Source organism: Antedon mediterranea, chromosome 4 (genome assembly GCF_964355755.1).
Source record: "Antedon mediterranea chromosome 4, ecAntMedi1.1, whole genome shotgun sequence".
Classification (NCBI taxonomy): Eukaryota; Metazoa; Echinodermata; class Crinoidea; order Comatulida; family Antedonidae; genus Antedon; species Antedon mediterranea.
This window is the reverse complement of record NC_092673.1, coordinates 26,651,738-26,675,647: the sequence shown is the minus strand read 5'-3', so window position 1 is coordinate 26,675,647 and position 23,910 is coordinate 26,651,738. Positions and strand designations below refer to the sequence as shown.

The window sequence follows — 23,910 nt, the reverse complement described above, 5'->3', positions numbered from 1 at the left end:
CCCTAGTAGACCGATATTACAATTTCGTAGCAAGAGGTTAAAAACAAACGAGGCAAAGATGCTTAGATATAATAATTATTAATATAATATATGATGATCTAGTCTGCTGGGGAATTGGGATGGTTATTGAAAATTGAAAATTTGTCTGCCTCATTCTGGCTTCTGCTCTGGTAGAGCTAATTTATATGACATTTTGGCTTAATTATTAGTAGCGATTAGTTAGGTGTTTATATTCAATACGATTTCACAGTTGTCTTGTTTATCTTATTCCAAATCAATATCTTCAAAGCCTACAGAAACATAAATAAATACTAGATCATTAGTAAGATAAAGAAAGTTTAAAGTAGCAAAATGGTTGCATTGAAGACCAAAGGATTTGGCCTAAGGATTTATCAACATTCATAGATGAAGATTGAGTGTGATTGACGTCGCTAAGCAGTTGCTATCAGCGACTACTAGCACAGCTGGACGCCATGCAAACCTTAACAGTTGTGGGGACAGTGTCATTTTGATTATGGTTTAAGGCGAAATATCATTAATGACAATTTGTTTTCAATCTTGTATCAACTTATCAAAAGTTATAGGATACATGGTTTCTTCCTTTCTTTGTCTTACATACATTCTAAAAGCTTTTTAATTACATTGATTTAATTTTATACTGATTGTGAAAATGGACATAACAGTTTCAATGAATTCGTACATGTTTTGTTAGAAAGTTAAAAAAGAGGATTATTTAAAATTATTGATGTTTTAATATAAATTGACATTTTTGTTTAAATTTTATTTATACAAAATTTAATATGAACTGTTACAAGTGGGAGAATATTTTGTTCCAAACCAGCAATAAAATTGATTGTAAAGGGTCTTTCACACCTGTTCCGGCACATTGGAACCGTGCCGGAACAGGTAAACCCTTATATAAAGCTATATTGCCTGTAGAATCATGATTTTTGCTCCAGTATATTATTGATAATGGGATTGTAAGAAAACAGTATAACATCAGATAAAACGAACGAATATGATTTATAAAAACAAAATCATTGTAAAGAAAATATAAATTTCAGAAACATTGATAAAGTTTCAAGTGTTGGTTTAAATAATTAAAAATAAATATCAGATTTAACTATTATGTCATAATATATAGTTCTAATGTGTTTGTTTACAGTAAGCCTCCACTGAAACTAAATCACCATACAGTGTGATCATGATGTGTCAAGTAAATTCAATCCATTTCTCTGATATTCGTCCTTGTACAATCTTGATAACTGTCATTGATCTGGTTTTAATATACTAACATCATGTCTGCTACTGTTGTTTAATATTGCGATAATTGTCTGTATTGATTTCCACAATTGCTCATTCCGTATCCCCGATTAGATCAACCTGATAAAATGAACACATTTTTAGTAACTTAATCATATTATCTTTTAAACGATTGCTTTTCAATCTCTCATCATTTCATAAATAATAGTTTAAAAAAAAATATTGATAAACTGTTTCGTGAAAACATCAATTTTACTGATTCTATTTTCTTAATTTTCATGAATGTTTCTTAATCAACGAGTGTTTGGTAAAATAATATTTTGATTTCTCATAGCTCGCAACACACATTAAGAAACTACTTCAGTTTTTTTCACCTAGTATTTACATTATATCAGAATGTAAACCCTCTCCCATGAGAGATAGTGTATTACACATTTACTGTATGAAACAAGTATTAATGATATTTACACCTTTTCCAGGGTTTGTTAATATTTGAATTTGAATAGAGAATGTAAAGCTCTGTCTATCAAACTTTATGGGACAAAAAATGTGATGTGCCCATATATTAGACATGATGATGTCATATCACTACCATATTTGTGTACATCTTTTTGTCAAACTAGTTTGATAGTGTAGACTGAGATTATTTACCATATTTTGTATCATTTTTGCAATCTTTTTGAAATGTAAGCAATGTATTTCATATTGTCATAGGATGAATTAATTAATAAGTGAATCTGAATCGACTATAAGTAGATAATGCATTTTGTCTAAAGAAAACAAAAGAAATCGAATATTAGTTTGCTAGAACTTGAATGAATTCCAATCAGATGATGTTATGATTTTTATTTGCAATAATATGGTGATGACAATAATTTTATTTCTTCATCGTCGTCTCGTACCCTGCTTTCATCATACATATTTTACATTTAGTGTTCTTAAGATGATGGGATAGTATTAAGAGGATAATTATTTAGAACTAGGAAAAGAAACCCTGAAAATTGCCTAAATTAATATTTGAGTATGGTCAAGGATTTACTCATTCAGATTGGTTTTGTATTTATATATCCTGATAAGTACATTTACACTGCAACAGCTTACTGATTAACAGTCTTAATTTTTTAACACTTGTGTAATAAGGTTTAATACAAGATCCTATAATCCTGTTTACATCATTTAGCAATGTATGCACTGCAATTACCACAGATAACTAGACATACAAAATATATTTACACATGGTGATGCTGTTGTAGTTGTAAAGATCCTATGTACGCAAACTCTATTGTAATGCGTGTAGGACATTCTCCATGGCCTTTTGCAGTGTCTTAGATCACAGGCCTTGTCTTCTGATTGACGTGATCATTGTAGTCACAAAACACAGACTAAAATATTTATTGTTAATTAATGGCGAATTTAGATTATGGTGATTTTGACATTTTAAACATGGCTGCTGGGTTGTTAAAGGGTTATTGGATGTTAAAAGTACAGGGAAAAAAATACTACAAAATTGAAAATGTCATTTATAATCAGTGAAAATGGTTTCCCATTTAAATTTCCCAGGAGTGATGAAAATAGGGTTGTTAACATATACATTTCACACACACACACACACATATTCTCTTACATGCATACTTAAATATTTTTTCAGAAAAACAAACAATTTTAGAACACTTACAAACATAAATTACAACATACGTCAAACCGTTTCTAGTAAAATGAATACTTAATGGTGATCAGTGTCGTGATTTTTTTACCTCGTATACCTCCCTGCCAATTGCTAATTGTTCATTCTGTCCCAAACTTTACACTAACCAATATTATTACAATATTCTTGTCATTTTTTTATTTAGCTATTTGAATTTCCACTTTCTAAATAGTCTGACAGATTACCTTGGCTTCTATTTTCATTGAACAACCATATCACGATCATCAATGAGGCACATTCTGTCAATTTGCATTGAACTTTTATAATGTACTGTTTAATTTTGTATCATTAATGAACCTATGCAGTTTGTATGGGCAATCAGTTCCTTGAATTGGTTACTAGGAAGACTTATAATAAGTGTCAATGGTTAGCAGAATATTTAAACTATGTTTGTACATTGATCACTGTATGTTGTGTATGTTAACACCTTTCAAGTTACTCAGCCAATGAATAAACACATCTATCAGCATAGATTAATGCAACAGCTGGAGATGGAGTACATCAGTGAAGAATGAGGATCTTAAGTTAAACTGATAGACTGTGAACACCAATAGAATAAAGGCTCAAAGACTACAGGAACATTCCCATGGCTACAATCAACCAATCAGATGCCAGTTTTACTCTTCTTTTGAGTAGTAATATTTTCTTATGTCTTGTTTATTTTTGGTGATCCAAACTAAATTTATCTACAATTATAATTTACAACAGAACAGTGTAGTTGGGTTGTAGCTTGGTGGTTATATGTCCTAACCTAGTGCTGTTGGATGCGTATGAAAATAAAAAAATAAATAAAAAGATTGTACTAAAGTTTTTTTTGGAACCACAAAGAACATACCTTAAAGCATAGCGATATTATACAATATTATATCTGATGATTATATAGATCACTATCTCTATGCTTAAATTAAATGAATTTTTATAATATCTCTATATGATTCAGATAAAATCATTTCAAGTGTTATGCATATTTTATAAATACTTTTTAAAAACTCTGTTTTTAATTAATGATGATCATTTCATTTTTAATGATTATGGTTGTCCTTTTAAATTATTTCGTTTTTTTTCTAATTTAGAAAAATTAAAAAAACTCCACTTGGTGGTTGCCATTTCATCCTAGCACTCATATCCTTAGAATCACTCTATAAATTGATATCTGTACCAAATGTTAACAAAACACAACAGCTTTAGCTTTTAAAAGCGTGAAATTATTCAACGTAGACTAAAAAAAAAAACTTTAAATAAAATGGATCGTTATGCTGTAACAGCCTAAGTTAAATCAAGATTGTTGCTATGGTTATTAAAAAGCATTATAAATTGAACATTGGTAAAAATGTTAGTGAATATTGATTGCGACATTAACAAACAATGCCTTTGAATCATAAACAAATTTATACATTAATAATATTGACATAAAAGATTACAAACGTTTTAAACGTGTTACATATTAATTTTTTTTTTCAAGAAGACTATTAAATATGTATTGTCCCTAAACAAAATAAAAAACAAAGATGAAAATTTAGAAAAAACAACAACAAAAATTATCATTTCACTTAAAGACCAAGTAAATGGTTAAATGTTACAATAACCTGTTATATGTAAGTCTATTTTTTTCCCTCAAATTTTTGGTCCAAGTGAATAAATATTTAATGTGACAATAAAATGGCACATTCAGCAACAAAACTTTGTTTAAAATTTTTTTTTTTTCTTGGTTACAATATATCCTGGGTTACAATATATCCTGGGATACAATATATATATATATATATTTATTATATAAATGCAAGAGCGTATACTGACAAAATGACAATGCTGTGGGTACCAGTGGCTAAATCTCAATGGAGATACAAATAAAATAAGCACTAGAAAATGACAATGCTGTGGGTACCAGTGGCTGAATCTCAATGGAGATACAAATAAAATAAGTACTCAACAAATGACAATGCTGTGGGTATCAGTGGCTGGATCTCAATGGAGATACAAATAAAATAAGCAATGAAAATTGACATTGCTGTGGGTATCAGTGGCTGAATCTCAATGGAGATACAACAAAAATAAGCACTGACAAAATGACAATGCTGTGGGTATCAGTGGCTGAATCTCAATGGAGATACAAATAAAATAAGCAAAAAATCCTAAAATCAAAATGATAACCAAAAGCTGCTTTAAAGTAGCTTTCGGACAACACTATATAATGACTAACTGGAAGTATAGTACTATTTATCACTAAAACCAGCAAACTTAATGCCATACTTTTTCTATATATTAAATTAAATTAAATACTAATTATACTGCTGCTTCTCGTCCTGTTTCGTAAAGTCCCTATTCTAGTTACAGCACAGTAACAGTTACAGATGTTATGTAGACAGATTTTTTTAAATTAATAAACAATTTAATGGTTTTGTCCCTCAATATCACGTATATCACGAATATACTATTACCGCTATTAGAATTATCTTTTGGTATATTGTATGATAAAATGTATGATATTTTTTCCCCTCTGGGATGATAAACCAGATATGATTTAAGAGTAGCACTCTTGGAACAGGTGCTGCTTTAGGAATATTAAATTTAGATATTTGCAGTTGTTAATAATTATGAATTTTCATGTTATAATTCTACAGGATTGTGGAATGATTGATTGAGTGATTTATGGAGTGTGAATGTTGTAGTTCTTTTATGATACAACGTCTACAAGACAATGGAGTGTAACAAACGCTGGTGCATATGTACAGTAGACTCAACACTTTATAATAAAACAAATCAAATTCGCAGTCCATCGCAGGAGAAAATTCCTGTTGAAAAATTCCAGTTAAAACCAGTTAATTTCAATAACTGGTTTACTTGTACAGTAACCGGTTTAAACAGGTATACTCTCAGTGCTTTATGATAAAAACAAATCAAATTTACAGTCAATCGCTGGTAAACATTCCTGTTGAAAAATTCCAGTTAAAACCAGTGAATTTCAGTGCTTTACTTGTACAATAACTGGTTTAAACTGGTATTTAAACTTTTCCAGTTGGTTTCATTGTTGTCAACTAGCTTAATTAGTTTACAACTAGAAATTGGTTATTTACAGGTCTCAACTGGAATTTTCTACTTGGATAACAAATGAACTGTATTTAATTTTTTTAAAGCTAATGAAATATTAAAACGGTGACAAACATGTGAAGCTGTAGCTTGGTGCTTGCCTTCCAATCGCAAGGTCGAGGGTTCAATCCTCACCTAGGCGTTGTCTCACCAGTGTTTCTACGCCACCCTCCATATGATGCATGATATAGTTTCTATCATGTAATTGGTGAGTTGCCATGCTGGTGGATGTGTATGAAATTAAAAAAATCATAAACATTTAGATCATAACCGAAAATATTTTGCAAAAAAACAGGGGTTGCACTACTTATTTTTTTCTTTTCTTATCAAAGATTCACGTAAAATTTACTTTCCACTTGTAAGCTATTAGGCATTTATTGACATTTTATAGTTAGTGGATCCACACTGTCTGACTGCTTAGCTATCGTCCAAATTTAATTAACAAGTTCAAAATTAAATTCAATAAACAATTTGATGAACTGGTTGAATCGTATAATTGATGTTATTTTACTAAACTTGTACAACCTTTGAATATTGTCAAAATTATCCCTTAACTAAAATATGGAATGTTGACCATTAATTACCCTATTATAGTTTATCATAATATGTTAATATAATATTTATTATTATCAAATAAAAAAAAATATACATTGTTTGAAGAAGCTATTGCTATAAGACAAATAAAGCCATTACTTGCTAATGAACAATTGTCTCAAAGTGTCTGAGAAACACTCTTTATTCATGTGGCAACCTGCCTTTTATCTCTTGCTAGAAATGTCACCAGTGGCGTGACGCAAACGAAAGCCTTCTGGTTTAGGGCTCTACAATGCTGAAGGCGTTTTGAGCCTTTTTTAACATATTTTAATGCCTGTTGTTACCTTGGGGGCCCCGGAGCACTCCGGGGCCCCTGGGCTTAGCCAGTGAGCGCTCTTAGTCGTTACGCCACTGGATGATACCGATATAAACAGATTTATCAGGATTGGTCAATACTTTATGATTATTATTGGTTACCGTAAATCTTTAATTATAACCCTGGGTTATTATTCTTTGATTGTTTTTTAGGGTGGGTTACTATTAGAAGGGGGTTACTATTAGAGTAGTGGGTTACTATTACTGATCTTAAATTAGGCACCGGAAAATAGTGACCTATCCTTAAATTTTCCGTATGGAACAGCTTACCAGCAACAGTTAAATGCTCAACTAGTCTAAACAGTTTCAAGACCAACCTAAAGACGTCGCTATTCGCTGATGTTCTCGCACGTTGTTAATGCACAAAGCGCCATGAGCGCCACATGGGTGGAGGATACCGGCGCTATATAAGTTTTCATTTATTATTATTATTATTATTATAACAAAATAATAAAACAGTAGGAATAAACAAATTTGAACTCCAACTTTATTTTATAAACTCAAAAACACAATCCTCCCCCACTCCCGAGATCACCATGATTATCTCCTTATTTTGCATCATAAGTTGTTGTGACTCTAATAGTAACCCCCATGGGTTACTATTAGAGTAGTGGGTTATTATTTAGATTGACTTATAAGGTGGGCTACTATTAGAAGATTTATGGTAACAATTTGATATTGGTTATATAACCGTACATTCAATTATCATTTATGCACATGTTAAAAAATGTCTGGCTTATAATCTTTTACTAAACAATTGATGTTTAAAAATGTCTGTATCATTTTCTAATAAACATTATATAATATACCCAATCATAAAGATATAGAAATGACACAACGTGGTATAATTATTACAATTATAATATATTCATTTCACTTGGTCTATTTTTCCCGCTAATGAAGCGTTCGGAGGTTGAATAAATTAAACAATATGATAAATGATCTTTAGTAATTCTCATTTGAAATCTGGCCACATTTAGTTATTTATAATTCAACAGCATTAATGGGTCAAAGTAATTAGACCAAATTGCGTTGCTTCGAAGTCATTTAGAATTCAACTTCAATATTACTATGTACGCATTTATAGCTCCCTAGACAAATTTCAGAAAAATTTACAAAGTTGTACCGACTTGAATATGTTCTTCAAACTGAACTAGATATATATCTATCAATAATATAAATGTCAACATGTTATAGTATTTATTTAAAATGTTAGTTTAGAGTATTAAAGTCGTATGTAACCATTTAGTGGGTCAGTTCTGCTATTTAGTATTTGTAAATCCTCATTTTCCTTACTTTTATGGAGTCTTCAGATAACATCTAAACTCTTGTGAGCAATGAAATCTTGAAATTATGTAACACAGTAAAGCTAATAGAGCACAACCGTAGAGATTGTTGCTGTCTTTAGTAGAAATGTTTCTCTTCACATTGGATATATAGTAATTTTTTTATTTTTATACTGAAGCTTATTTTTATATACCGTTTTTTAAATATTTCTATGAACCTGCTGAATTCAAAATGAACACCAAACCTACAACGAAAGAACTGAAGATCTTAATACAAGTAATAAATGCTTTATTCATGGAATGGACAGAATAATTCAATTAGACAAATATATATATTTTGATGAATGAAAATATTAAATCTATTCCATGACGATTCATTATTTAGTTGTATACACCTACTATGAATGTCAAAGGTCAAGGACAATAATAAATATACCACTCTGAAAATATTTTAACCTAAATATATTATTATTTTTCAATGTATAAACTTGTTTTATTTGATGTTGTTTTTATAAATATACTTTAAAGATAAGATGCGGCCAATTTAAGTAGTCCCTCCCCTGTTCACATCACTTTGCTGCAACCTCTATACCTCCATGACATGACAAAAACATCATATGTCATTTAGATGTTCAGCAATAAATCTGCTCCTTTACAAATGTTACTACTTACGTCTTAATGGAAAAAATTGTTTTATAAAATAACACAGTAGGCATAATGTATGTACAAAGAATAAAAAACAGCTATGCATTAATATGTACTGACATAGTAATGTTTTACGCATGGTTATATATTGTGTTCTGACATATTATGGCCTAAAGAAAGAAATACTCAACTAAACTTGTCAAACAATTTATTAATGACAGTTAAGTTACTTATAATTTTGAAACTAAAAAAGTTGTTGAAGAATTGAAGATTTGATTGTATCATTAAAAATATATTGTCTTCCTGAACAAATAATTTTTTAATGTTTTTGTTAAATATGCTATTTAATGTCACATAATAGTTATTCACTTTGACCGAAAATTGGATAAAAAAAAACTGAATTTAAAGCAAATAATTGTCAAATTGACTGGAAGTCAATGGGTTTTTGACTTGTGGTCAATATATAAAAGCAGCATATGACACACACAGTATAATAATTACAAACCTTATAGCAACTACCAATAAATGCACTGATTATGTTTAAATAAAAAAAAAATTAAACTGACTCCAAATAACGAGAGGCAAGCCATGATTCAATGTTTCGATCTTTATTTGATAATCATCAAGAATATAGCAACTACCTGTTTTAAGTTTGACTTTAGCTTCTTCTTATTCCAATTTCCGAATAAACTGTAAAGACTTTAAACTTCTATGAATGTTTGTTGATGTATTAGGTGCATAATTCCAATGCATTTATGTATTAATTCACAGTGTATAATATTTGATGAAAACCATGTGAATCCATTAAAAATAACATCCCATAATAGTATGTTTGCTGAATTTGCCCTGTGTATTTAAATATGTTCAAATTTAATTAATCAATCGAAATTGTGATTAGATCTTTCAAAAGATTTATTCTACCCACGTAGATGGTACTTTAGAGCCCGATCTATTTTTGCACGTTAGTATTTCAAATTAAATTATGTTTGTCTTTGCTCAAAATTAATATTGCTTTAATTAAAACTCCCAATTAAATAGCCTTTTTTCAAAAGTTATTTCATTTATTTCTGTTTATCATACATTCAAATAATTATTGATCTATATAGTCTTTTCGTCATGATTTATGTTACACTGATTTATGTACAATCAACCAAATATTATGTTTAAAATTCATGCCTTGTACCTGAACTTTACGCTAAAGTTCTACTCTCCACTTGGACAATTACAATCTATACAAATTCAATAGCATACAGTAGTTATACTTATTATGAAAAAAAGAACAATAAATGCTGTGAGGTGGTTTCCCGTTTCCATTACAGTTTGTACTGAGACAAACACCTTTATTTCCACTTGTTTTGTGGACGAAATTAAGTTCCCTTATATCTTATTTTACACATAAAAATATTATTGCTTTTTAAAATCTACAGTAAAGCATAAGAGTAAAATGTATATTTTACTTGCTACTGAAAAGTTATCTACCTTTTAAACTTGCCAAAAAAATAGTATTTAATTTACTAATAGAGTTTGGGTTGATTCACAACTCTTGTGCAATAACCAAACCACTGTATTTAATTGGAGAGTATTTCTGTGTTCATGTTTTGTTTTTATTAAAAATTGTTTGGGTCGATTTTTAAGATCTATAAATAAAACTGTGTATTAAAAAGTTTCCCTTTTCTGAGCTTTGTTTTGAGTGACTTGAGTGGGTCAATGATCATTAAGACATTGTAGACTTACAAGTAGTAGCATTGCAAATTGATTTATTATTAAAAACTTCATTAATATTTGATATTTTAAATTCAATTAAATAAATCCGGGCGTCTAATTGTACGTATGATACACAGCTTTTGAATGTTTTATTAATAATGTTATTCAATTACATGAATAACTGATGATATTGAAGGTGATTCAAAGGTAATTTGTCAGGGTTTTGAGTTTCTTATTAATTGAGTTTGGTATCTCTTTGACTTTTGAAATAAATACAAATACCACTTAGTTCTTATCTATTTATACTGTAGGCAGAATTTTAGTGGAATTACAGTGCGGTGCATATACACAAATTCCAGAGTCCTGTGTTCAAATCATAACTGAGTTAATTAAAATTTTAAACACTTGGTTGATTAGATTTTTGTAACATATTTTCCACTATGTTCAGTAAAGCTCTGCCTACATTATCAAACTTTATGTGACAAGAAAATGGGATGTGTATATATCATATCACTACCATATTTGGGCACATCACACTTTTTGTCAAATTACTTTGATAGTGTAGCTGTAAATGATTACTAACAGCGGTATCATTGGCTTCTGTGAGTGATGCTATAAACTTTAATGTTTTAGCACAGATTTTGAGCTGAACTTACTCACCTGAGGGTTGCATAAACCAATGTCTTAAGTAATGATGCCTTTAGGTAGCCTAACAACTTCAGTTGCTGCGCACTTTGTTGCTCCGTATGATTTTTAAAAAAACAAATAAATACAATGCAAAAGGCCAGTTTACACAGATGGGTGGTTCAGTGGAAAACCATGTAGCTTTTTAAACATAGAATCTGTATCTACCCTGAACAGGTTACTGCTCAAATGCATGTTTTCTCTGCGTTATTATATGTTTAAAACAAAAATAAAGTCGATGCATTAATGCATTAAAGCGAAAACCAAACAAACAAAGTTTAAATTTTAAGATGAAAGAAAACTTAGTTCTGCTGTATTCTATTCTATGTTCTTAATTCAATTATTATATTTATATGAAAAAAAGCATTTTTTCTATAACTATGTTAGATTACCTTTCACTTCATAAAAATGGCCTTGCGAAAAATACCATTGAAAGGTGATCAAGTGTTCCGATTCAGAATAAAGTTGTCATTACTGTTACAGTATTATAATAATCTTCCAAGCGATCTATAGAAAGTAGTTAAAATAACGTTGATCTGATTGCAAGAGACATAAAAGATCACCATTATACTAAAAGCACTCAGGTAATTATTATCAATGTTCAACAAGAATAATTAGGTCGAGACTTTTACTGTAGATTAAAATGTGAATATTGATTGAAATCGGTAAAATGAATAAAAAAAATGGTACTATACAAATCTGCCTTGATTACTTTTTGATTGGCCTAGTTTTAAGAAACTACCCTGGGACCCTATTCCAGGGACACATTCATTTAATGGGACCACTTTGTTGTTGAGTTCAAAGTGGTCCCCCTAATAGGGGATATACTGTATTTGTATGATAACATAATTTAGTCTGTTGTTATACTGTATAAGGTATCTGTAATATTTCATCAAGGCTTATCAATTGTAAAGGATAGTTTGGGGTTTAAAATTTTCTATTGTATGTTTATTATTAAATAATATAAACCATTAGGCCTACAACAACAACAACAACAACAACAACAACAACATTTGTTTCTGCAGCCAAAAATTAACCGATAATTAACCAATAAAATTCTTGTGGAAACAGGATTTAACTGATTCTAATCTAGAAATTTTAATTGTTAATTATTTATCAGATAAATGTGATAATATTTTACCTTTTACCTGAAGGGAAAATTGTTATGCACACTTTATTTTTATTTTAATTATCTGATTAGTTAAAAAAATAAATTAAACTATAATTTTATTATAGCTGCAGAAACACAATCATTTACAAAACACATACAAAAATAAAGAATTACTAAATTTGGTCAAAGTGAATAAATATTAATGTGACATTAAATAGCATGTTCAACAAATACATTAATCATGTGGACAATACATAAGTTTATGGTATCATACCACAAACATCATATTATCATTCATCTCCTCTATCTACACTATCAAACTAGTTTGACAAAAAGAGTGTGTTGTGCACAAATATGGTATTTTTGTTTGTTTTTTGTTTTAATTTTTATTTCATCATCACCCTACAGTGACCAAATGTCACCATTAACATGGTTGAAAGTTATAAAATATTATATAATATAATATAATATATACAAGCAAAAATCAACAGATAACAAGACAACATTTAAATACAATGATGTCATTGTGTCCATATCACATTTTTTGTCACATAAAGTTTGATAGTTTAAACAGAGCTTTAGATATTACATGGTTTGATAGCTAGTCACTGATTACCATTAAAAACATGTCATGGTTTTCAAATGTCAATCTACTTTCTTGTTTTGATTATATCATTTTCTTAACTAATTCAGTTAGGTCATGGTCATTAAAAAAAGTACATCATAATAAGATTGGCCAATTTACACGTGCCATCCACCATGCATGTTTTTTTAATGGATATGAATTTCAGTTGGTATGATTAAAGATTCTCATATTTTAATTTGAAAGAGAGATGATCCGCCAGAGACGATGGATGCTATGGTCACCTCTATGGGTCAATTAAATATATGTCTAGAAAAGCAAGTTAATTTAATTCAGAATTCTAACTGAGATCATCTGTAAAAACACTCCTTAAAGGATTAAGTAGATAGTATTTGATTGGTCAAAAGTTAAAAATATATAGAATATTTTTTACTTAGCCAGTTAAATAAAAGTTTCTTCCAACATTAGTAATATTGATTGGTTAAGTTTACTAGTATTTTAAGTAGCTCTGATCTGATTGGTCAAAAGTCAAAATAAGTTCCAAACCAATTTCTTCTTGCTAGAAACCATTTTTTTAATTAGCTAAGATCTGATTGGTTAAAGTTTACCGGTACTTTTTTTTATAAATAACTGATCTGATTGGTCAAAAGTCAAAATGAGTTCCAAACCAATTTCTATTTAATCAATTTGCTACAAACCTTATTTTTAAGTAGCTAATTGGTTAAAGTTTACCAGTAATTTTTAACAAAGTATAGCTATGATCTGATTGGTCAAATGGCAATGAGTTCCAAAGCAGCTTCTAGTAAATTTGCTACAAACATTTTTTTTAGGTATCTGATTGGTTAAGTTTATCAGTCTTTTTTAAAAATGTTCTGATTGGTCAAAATTTAAGATGACAAGGTAGCCATATTGGATGAGTGAGTAAAGCTGGGCTACAGCATTCATACATCTAATATATAGACTGAAATGGAAATATAGAACTAGGTAACAAATAAACATACTTATTTCCAAAAGATATTAACATTTTCTTTGTTTTTAATTCCTTGGTTAAACTTTCCTTTGAGTATTAATAAGTTTGCCTAAGGTTTGATATCGGCATTTCATTACTTTGATTAGCTATGTTTTAATTTGTATAGTGCATTTTTGTTATTAGTCTGCTATCCCATCTTGTACTGGTTACTGCTGAATCAATCATTCATTCCGTAGGGAGTTCTGTATTTGTACAGCTAGTATATAACATCAGTCTTAATTTATTATTGCAAATTAGTTACATCTCAACTAACCATATCCTCCTCACCTGGTTGAAGATGATTACAATGGTGTAAAGATGTTTATATTTACCGCCCTTGATCTTTGCGAAAACTCCAGCGATCGTGAAAAGCAACATCTTTACGGTTGGAGAAATTCTTTCAAGAAAACTGAAAATGTTTAGTTTATCCATCCTGTATTTGGCGAGTTACTAGCAGTTAGATGCGTATAAAATAAAAAATTTCCAAAAGTAGAAAATATTTAGAAATAATGCAACCCTTTTTCACAAATATATTCTTTATTTTAAAATAATAGAAAATTGGCCAAGCAACTACACATTGCAGTTTCTGAGTAGGTCACACCAGGTGATTCAAGATTAGATTTCATGCACATCAGGTCTTGAAAAAAATGTATCACAAATCGTACTGTTTATTTCAGACAGATTTTATGGACCATAAATTGTACAGACCGCAATTAAAATAAGTTTTAAGCATTACCGTAATTTTACTTAGCGGAAGGAAACTGTAAACTATAAAGTGATGTATTGCTGACATTGCCAATGTTTAATCAGTAAAGATGAGATATCTACCAAACAAGAATAGGAAAAGTTGCCCTACCGAGATTTCAACTTGTGTGCTTCAAATGCATTAAGCTAATGGGTGCCTTTATTGTACAGTGTTTTCATTTGACTAAATGTGGTACGTTGGAACAGCACTAGTTTTTCAATTTCTAGGTTAAGGTCAATATTTGAACTCAACATGAATCTACAAAATAGAGAAGAGATACATCTATAATCCCTAATATTATATTTAACCATAATTAACCTAAGTATATGCTACTCGACCAATAGGTTGTTTTGTAAGAGTTAGTGTATTTGATAGTTCACTTGAACAGTTTTAAACTATTTTACCTATAATATAAATAAAATCGTAAAGTTATAGCACCCTCTTCTTCCTTGGTACAAGAGAACCAGTGGCATCCTAATTTGACCAATCATAACATACAGGATCATTTAAAATGTCACTTGTGATTAGTCAACTCACTTGTACTGTGCATTCGTCTTTGCGTTTATATCAGAGTGAATGTGTTGCGTCCTCTGGTAATGTGTCCCTAAATCAGGGAAGTGTTTCGTAAAACAGAATGGAATTTCTAATTATAATGGTAAATTAAAATTACCATAATTTACAGTTTAATGACTTTGTACATAACACTAGTATTAATATTCAGTGTTATAAATATATTAAAAAAAAGAAAGAAGAAATTATCATTCATATGTATGTTTTGGTGAAAGTCAATTATTTTCATGCAGGAATTTGATTATGAATATTTTCTATCGCTGTTGCAATTTTTGGTTTAAATTTCAAGGCTATAATCGAAGCCTATCTCCTGAGAACGTTGGAAAGTTAAACATGTAACGTAATCTCTTGTTTGTAGGAACTTCTGATTGGTCCGTTGTCTTTTGTCGCTTCTGTTCAGATTTCATTTTCTAAAAAACGTGTCGAATTGATTACGCTGAATCTTACTATTGCAGATTACATTATAGTTTCTTTTTTTTCATTTCATTTATTTTTGTCTCCATAAAAATACAATTTAAAAAAAATGTGGACAAAGAACAAGAAAAACATCACACAAAACCAGGCAGAGACAGGATTCCTAAAAAGCGAACTTAATCACTATCTATTGTTAATTCACAAATGTCAAAAAAAGGAATTAGAGGTTAAATGGTTTCTGGCAAACTTATATTAATGTTGTAAAAAATGTAATAATTTTTTTTTATTTCAAGAATAAAAACAGTTGATTTATAGTAATGTAGGTTACTAGTAAAGTGAACTCTCTTTATTTTGTCTGCTAATAAGGTACCATTAGAAATAAATTAACTGTTTTTTAATTTGTCGTGCTTAGTAGGTAATTTTAGACTTTGATAAGTTAGATTTCACGAGTTAGTGGCCTATGCTTAGAGGTTTATAATAAGTTTAAATATGTGAATTTCATTACACCGATTATATTGCAACCGAAATATGAAGCATGTCTAAAAAAAATGATTAGAGTACAAGTTACAACCATATTGTGTTACTATTAGAATATTGTGACCTACGAGTTTATTATTTACTTCGGATTATTATATTTTCGTTACTAATTTAGAGTAATATTCTTTAGCTTAAGCTCTGTCTACACTATCAAACCTTCTGTGATAAAATGTGGTGTTCCCATATATGGGCAAGATGACATCAAACTAGTTTGATAGATACAGAACTAAGGGCCTACTCTATGGGAAAAGTTTATGCACCGTCTCTTTTAAACAGTTATATTCAAAATAACTGAAGCATAAGGAAACAGTTACCATGCGGCAGCTTATGGTTTACTACAGCTGAAAAAATAGGTATTTGGAAACACCTCAAAGCACGTCTGGAAAAAAAGAGTCTATGACAACATTTGCAGATAAATATTGAGATGTGTTGACGGTAGTTATCGTGAGATGATAAGCGTTTTTGTAAGAAATATTTCTTGTTATATTTTGGTTGCTCTTTATGTCAGTATTAGTAATTCATCATCTGTTATAAACTTTCAAAGGTTTGCATTTTAAGTTGCATAACAAATATTTAGCTTAGCTGTTGAATAAACAGTTATATATCAAAAGGAACATGTGTTATACTTTACCTCTCACTTTTATCTATCATTCAAAGAATTCTAAAAGCCTTTGCCACTGTTTTTTTGCATGAAATATAATCTTGTATGATTATTAGCTTTACATAGTGAAAACCATAATCATGAAACGGATTTGCATTGTTGAAGTGAAGCTACGTTGTCCTTTAAGATTCTAAAGTGATCATTTTATGTGAATATTACAGATTTGTTTAAAAAAAAATATGCATAAAATCATTAGGTAGATCACTAATTGAGTTCAATCAACTTTTCCACTCTCTCTGCATCCCTACCCCCTTGTGTACCCAAAATGCTGTAATTCATTTCCAGAATACAATACAAATGATTAACGTCATTCTTTCTCTTGAAAGAATATAGAGGACTAGGTTGTGCTTAAGTATAATTCCATGCTTTATATAACCCCATGCTCAAGTATAATCCCATGCTCTAATATAATCCCATGCTCAAATATAACCCCATGCTCTAATATAATCCCATGCTTAAATATAACCCCATGCTTAAATATAATCCCATGCTCAAATATAATCCCATGCTTAAAAATAATCCCATTCTAATCCTATCCCTAATTATCCATTTCAGGAGGAATTACTTATAAAGAATTTCATTTTTTCCTAAAGTCAGTTTAGGCTAAATCTATTTTTTAAACATTTTTGTTTAGTTTTGATTGGTTGCGCATTTTTTCCGCATTGCAAAATGTAGATATTTATATGATGCAAATAAACCAGCGCTTACAATTCTCACGATAGAAATCTCAATATTTGCACTTCTGAAAACTAACGTTTTCAATTTGGAAGATGGAAAACAGTCTGTCATTTGATGTTTTACCCTTCAGTCATCAATATCATCATATCATTCCTCTTGCTCCTTTTAGTTGTCTGAGGGTTTGTCATTAACTTTTCAATAGATGTATTTGCTTTTGTTTGTTTTCCGACATGTGACATACTACTTATGTAACAATGAAAATGTGATTTTTGACAGATTAAGTATGGCGTCGTCAATACATTATTCTATAACTCAATTTTACAAAATAGATTATTAGTAATTCCAATATAATCACAATTACTATTATCAGTTTTCAACGGGAGCCATTTTAAATTCCCTACTTGTAGTGTTAATACATTTTAACAATAAATAAATTAGGCCTTAGGCTTAAAGCTTTAATTTACGATAATTTGTAACGTCGTTGAACTTATTTATTTAGCTACTCTATATTGTTTGCAATAACATACAGTTTTGTAAACAATTGCAAATGATTGTTTGCGTTGGGCCATCAGTTTTCTAAGTTTAAGTTCATCAATAGTGTTAGAAGTGAAATCATCTGCAATTAAACAGAAGGTTTCGAGCTTCTCGATCTCATTTGTGCGACTTTTTCTCACAGATTTCCTCTTCTTTGCCATTTAAAGATGTATGCCATTTTAATGTCACATAATAGTTATAACATTTAAAATAAATACCATTTAAAATAAATACATTAAATAATAAATAAATTCTGACCTTTTGTTAAAGAGTTAAAATTTAATATCAGTTTTTGAGGAATTTTATTTCCTTAAAAACTTAAAAGCGTTTGAACCCAGTAATAAACTTTTCTTTTTGGTAAGTGAAAAGGAATAAAGATTTTTATTTAAATAAAATAACTATATTTGTTACAACTATCTGAATAAAATCAAACTTTTTACAATTCTGTGCAACTTTGCTAACAAATTTAATTTTCTTTCTTTATAGTGTAACCCAGGAATTGGAACGAATATCTTTTATAAGTTACTTTATGATAAGCCTCAGATGTTGATGCTGTTGTCGGGGTGTAGCAGTGTGTCCACACCTGTGGCAGAAGCAGCACGCCTCTGGAACCTAATTGTTGTAAGTAGTTGTTTTTACACTTTGCTCTATTCCTGCAACATAATATACAGGCACAAACTTCATGGGTGTATAATTATTGTTTTAATATAATTATTTTATTACGTGTATTCGTCTCAATAACACAAGTACAGTATAATGGTACAAATAATAAGATAACCGAGAATCATGAGACAGGGAAAACCAAAAGTGAACTAAATCACTGACTAGTGGGAACCCTTAAACATACACAAATTACAATAAAACAGATAGTAATAAATGTACAGAAATCATATATACTAGCTTATGTCGTTATTTACTTATTCCTAAGTTTGTGTTTTACCCAGCCTAGAGGCTTTTATCAAAATCGAAGAATAAAATAGAATGAACTATGGCAAAAAATCTCAACAGCGTACAATTTTGAAGGGGCACGGTAAAATGTCAAGGTCACAACCCGCAAAAAAACTATCATAATGTAGGCGGAAGTATGCACTGTACCCTCTAGTCGTATTTTTATCTCCCACTGAGATTAAGATCATACCGTAAAACCTCGAAAATGGGAGGCTTCTTTTCAAGGTTTTCCAGTTGTTGGTTTGTCAACTTTACCATAAGCTGGTAAACTTGTATATTATGCATAATTACTAAGATGCGTTTTCAAGTATGAGTTAAAGAGAAGATTTATAAGACTTTTTAAGCAACTTTTCTACCATAAAACCTTGCAGCATAATAGCAACAACCTATTTTGTTTTTTTCTAACATTTTGGATATTCTGGATTTTTCTTGGCCTTTGGTTCTTGACCTTTTGGCCAAATATTAGTTGGTTCATCAACACATAAAATGAACATCTTGAATTTAGAAGCTTTGTGTTGAATTATTGAACATTTTAAATTTTGTTTGGTGTATATATGTATATAAAGTTAAGTCGTAATGTTAGAAAAGGATTATTTTAATTATTGCCCAACATATAAACACATTATCGTTAAACCCAGTAACTATCCTGTTAATGTTAACATCAAAGGCAACAGACAATTCATGGTAATTGTAAAGGGCCTGCTTTTTACCAAATTGTGGAAATAAATTACTTTCTTAACAGCAAATGTGTACTCAAACAAAAATACCGTTTTTTATTAGCAGATTAAAAACCCGGCGAAAATGTCATTGTGGTGATAACAGTTAAAAGTGGTGTTGGAATGTAATTACACCCTTTTAAAATATCCATCGTAGAATTTGTTCAACCATGAAAAATATACTAGCACTTTGTTATTAGTGTAGAGGCATACATCAGTCCAGTCCCTATCGCATTATCAAGTTTGATAGAAAAAGTTGGTGAACTTTAGCAATCAGAAAATAATATAAAATAACATTTTATTTTAGAACATGCTATCCATGAGGCAATAACCAACACGCTAAAACGAATGTTGAATGTAAAACAAATACACATACGTGTTTCCAAGGTCGTTGATACAATTGACAGATTTAGAACATGTCATTGCCTACCAATGAATACATCGTGCCCTTTTGTTTATTCATTTGATTTTACTAATAGTTTAAAGATTTCTCGTAAAGCTTTACAATTAATGTTTGTTCAAGCCAAATGGTTTTGAAAAAAAGTGATTTTAGATGTCGTCACAGATGATTTAAGAGTTATAGCTGAAAGCACACAGCAGGAACACATAGGAGACATGTTAATGTCGCAGTTACTCTTCAAGATAACAGATAAAAGTTGTAATTAACTATGCACTCATGCTTGCTAGCGTATATAATTTATATTTTATCTTCAGGTTGTAGCTCTCTTCACTAAGACAAATTTATTAGGGAAAAAAGTGAATAAAAATATCATTAATCTGGCGATAAAAAGTTTGTCACTAAGAAAAATTGAGTATACAAAAGTGAATATGAAATACTCTTTGTAATATAATTGTCACATACCTTTATTATTATAGTTTAAGTGTATTTCAATTGCTGACCAAATTCAATCACTTCCCTGCTGACTTAATGAGCGAGATAGCAACCAACCAGGAAAACATTAGCTCTGTCTACACTATCAAACTAATTTGACAAAAAAAAATGTGATGTGCCCAAATATGGTAGTGATATGCCCAAATATCGTAGGGATATGACATCATCATGTCCATATATGATGTGGAAAGTGTAAAGCTGTGTAAAGCTCTGTCTACGCTATCAAATATTATGTGACAAAAAATGTGATGTGCCCATATATGGACATGATGATGTCATATCCCTACGATATTTGGGCATATCACTACCATATTTGGGCACATCACGTTTTTTTTTTCGAACTAGTTTGATAGTGTAGACAGAGCTTTACACAGAGCTGTTACTTTCCGAACAGTGGGACATCCTGTGTTTACTTGATTCTGAATGTATTCTGCATCTATTATATCGGCAATGTGGGTACATTTTTAACCTGTTTATAGTGGTTTTTAATTCAATTCTGCATTTAGTGATATGACCTAATTTCTTTAACTCTAGGAGTAGGCCTATAAACTAGTACAGTAAAACATGCAAAAAGCTTAAACTGTTAAGATCAATAAATTTGTTGAAAACTGGTTAATAGCATCACTGAAAGTGTATGCCCTATTTTTCATATAACTATGCAACTTTTTGTTATACATTTCCCAAGATATAGTAATCTTTAATTGTACGATTTATTCAATGCATTTAGTCAATTAGTGTAGCTGATTTTATTATACCATCGAACACTGTTCACTGATGAATTTATGTTTGTGTGATCTCAATGTAAAACATATAATTTACTTAAATTATATAATAAATGAATTATTTGGATTCATAGCTAGTGAGTATGTATTTATGCTCCTGTAATTTCATTATAAAGAGAAATGGTGATTTTATAGTACAAGTTAAGTGCCATGATAAATATAAAGTTGTAATGGAATGTACAATATATATTATATTATACAATATAACACAAAGCAGGGAGAAAACTTAACTGCTAATAATTGAACACAGCTCATACGAATTAGTCTATCATGTATCTTACTGTCCAAAAATGTGGCACTCTTTACCAGGAAAGTGCCAAAGCTCTTGTCACAAATGTGAGATTTGAGAATAGTCTCAACATTGATGAATGGTGTATAAGTATTGATTTTTAGAGATATTTTTCCACTTTGAATTTTTCTAACAGGTGAAGAAAATGTGGTCAACGTCTAGAAAACAGAGAATTTTACACAAGTCACAAATTTGATATAATCCGAATATGACTAAAATGATTATTTAATTTATTTTAATATTAAATAAAAATGTACTACATTGATTAAAAAATATATAAGACAAAAAACATCTTTACCCTGACCTAGTTCCTTCCATTTTTCATAAACTAAAAACATTTTCCTAATTTGGTGTTGCGCTGTAATTAGTGTCGCCTTCATTTTCCATCAGACTGATTGTATGTTATTTTTAATTTAGTTGACAAACTCTTTGGAATTTTTTCAACATGAGGAAGCTGATTATTTTGAACAGATCTAGTTCTGCAAAGTACGCATTATGGTCAAAAGATAGTTCAGTAAAAGTATGCATTATTGTCAACAGATCTGGTTCTGTAAAGTATGCATTATGTTCAACAGATCTAGTTCTGTAAAGTACACATTATTGTCAACTGTAGATCTGGTTCTGTAAAAGATGTATGGTCAACAGATAGAGTTCTGTAAAGTACACAAATGTCAACAGTTCTATTTCTGTAAAGTACATATTATTGTCAACTGTAGATCTGGTTCTGTAAAAGATGCATGGTCAACAGATAGAGTTCTGTAAAGTACACAGATGTCAACAGTTCTATTTCTGTAAAGTACACATTATTGTGAACAAATCTAGTTCTGTAAAGGGCACATTATTGTCAACAAATCTAGTTCTGTAAAATACACATTAATATTGTCAACTATTTGAACTACACATTATTGTGAACAAATCTAGTGAGTAAAGTACACATTATTGTCGACAGTGAAATTACACAATTATATTTGAAGAAATTAAAGAGAATGAATTTTTAGGATTTTATAGCATCGAATGCACTTTAGTTGCGGAGCATGTTATGTTTGAAAATTGGTCAAATTCCAAAAAAGAGCATTCTGAAAGTGGAACTATTTGAAATAATAGATAAATTCCTATAAAAGGAAGGTGTACCAACAACTATTTTGTTTATAATTTGTTCATATCATATTTACTGTAGTTATGAGATTATTTGCAAACAGATCAGAAAATATTTGAAATGCAAGATTTATCTTTGTGTGTGTACATTTGTGTTTGATTTATTTAAAAAAAATTTTATACCATGCCCTTGATGAAAATCTCTGCAATGGAGGTTTTGTTGGGCAATCAAAGGTTTTTGTTTTTTTATTCTGCCTACTTCCTTTTTTTTTAGAACTTGTTGGATTTATCTTTAACTATATCAAAGAAATACACAAATTAAGGAAGAAATTACTTGAAAATGTAATAAAATAAAGTTACTTTAGCCCGATTATTCATCTATGAAGTCTGGCATTCATGGATGTAATAATACAGGTTTATGAATTAATATCAGATTTTGAAATGATCAATATTAATAATGAAATAATGAGTTTGTGAGCATCGTTATGTAAATGAATAATTGAATGTTGATGTAAATGAATCTTCATTAACGTATGGATTGGTAAGTTAATCAGAAGACTGTAAATGATTTATATATTAAATTTCACAATCGGGAATAAAGAATCATTAATTGAAAAGAGTTGTTTTTGAAAGTTTAAATTAAATAGATTGGACGCTTGTTGATGGTAACCTAATTAGCAATTTACTTTAGTTCCATCGTTTGGTGGTGCAGGTTAAATGGTAGCGTGTGAATGTGTTACAACAGCACGTTGTGTTTGTGCGGATAAACAATCAAATCTAGTTTTCAAAACTTTTATGGAATCTGAATTTCAAAGTGCACTTTTCTTGTCTTTGCTCAATTTTCTTTATAAATCTCATGTTATTGCTAAAACAATTCTCTTTACTATTTCTATTCTTTCAATTTAAATAAAAATGAATCATGTAACATCACATTTTTTTCTTCAGTGGCATAACAATTTTAATACACCAATTTCAGGTCAATAACATGCACACAATTTCCTTGCATGTATTTCAACGTGCATGTTACATTGTCAACTACTGAACTCATCCTGGTGATGTTTAA

At 29.8% G+C, this 23,910-nt stretch overlaps 1 protein-coding gene across 1 annotated transcript in view; it reads left to right on the top strand.

Annotated features, from left to right (window-relative positions):
• LOC140047076 (gamma-aminobutyric acid type B receptor subunit 1-like) overlaps nt 1–23,910 on the top strand; it is a 98,522-nt gene that overhangs the window by 33,685 nt on the left and 40,927 nt on the right. Inside the window, exon 3 of the mRNA XM_072091887.1 lies at nt 18,612–18,746. Within this exon, the coding sequence (XP_071947988.1) occupies nt 18,612–18,746 (135 nt within the window). The remainder of the gene's footprint in view (nt 1–18,611; nt 18,747–23,910) is intronic.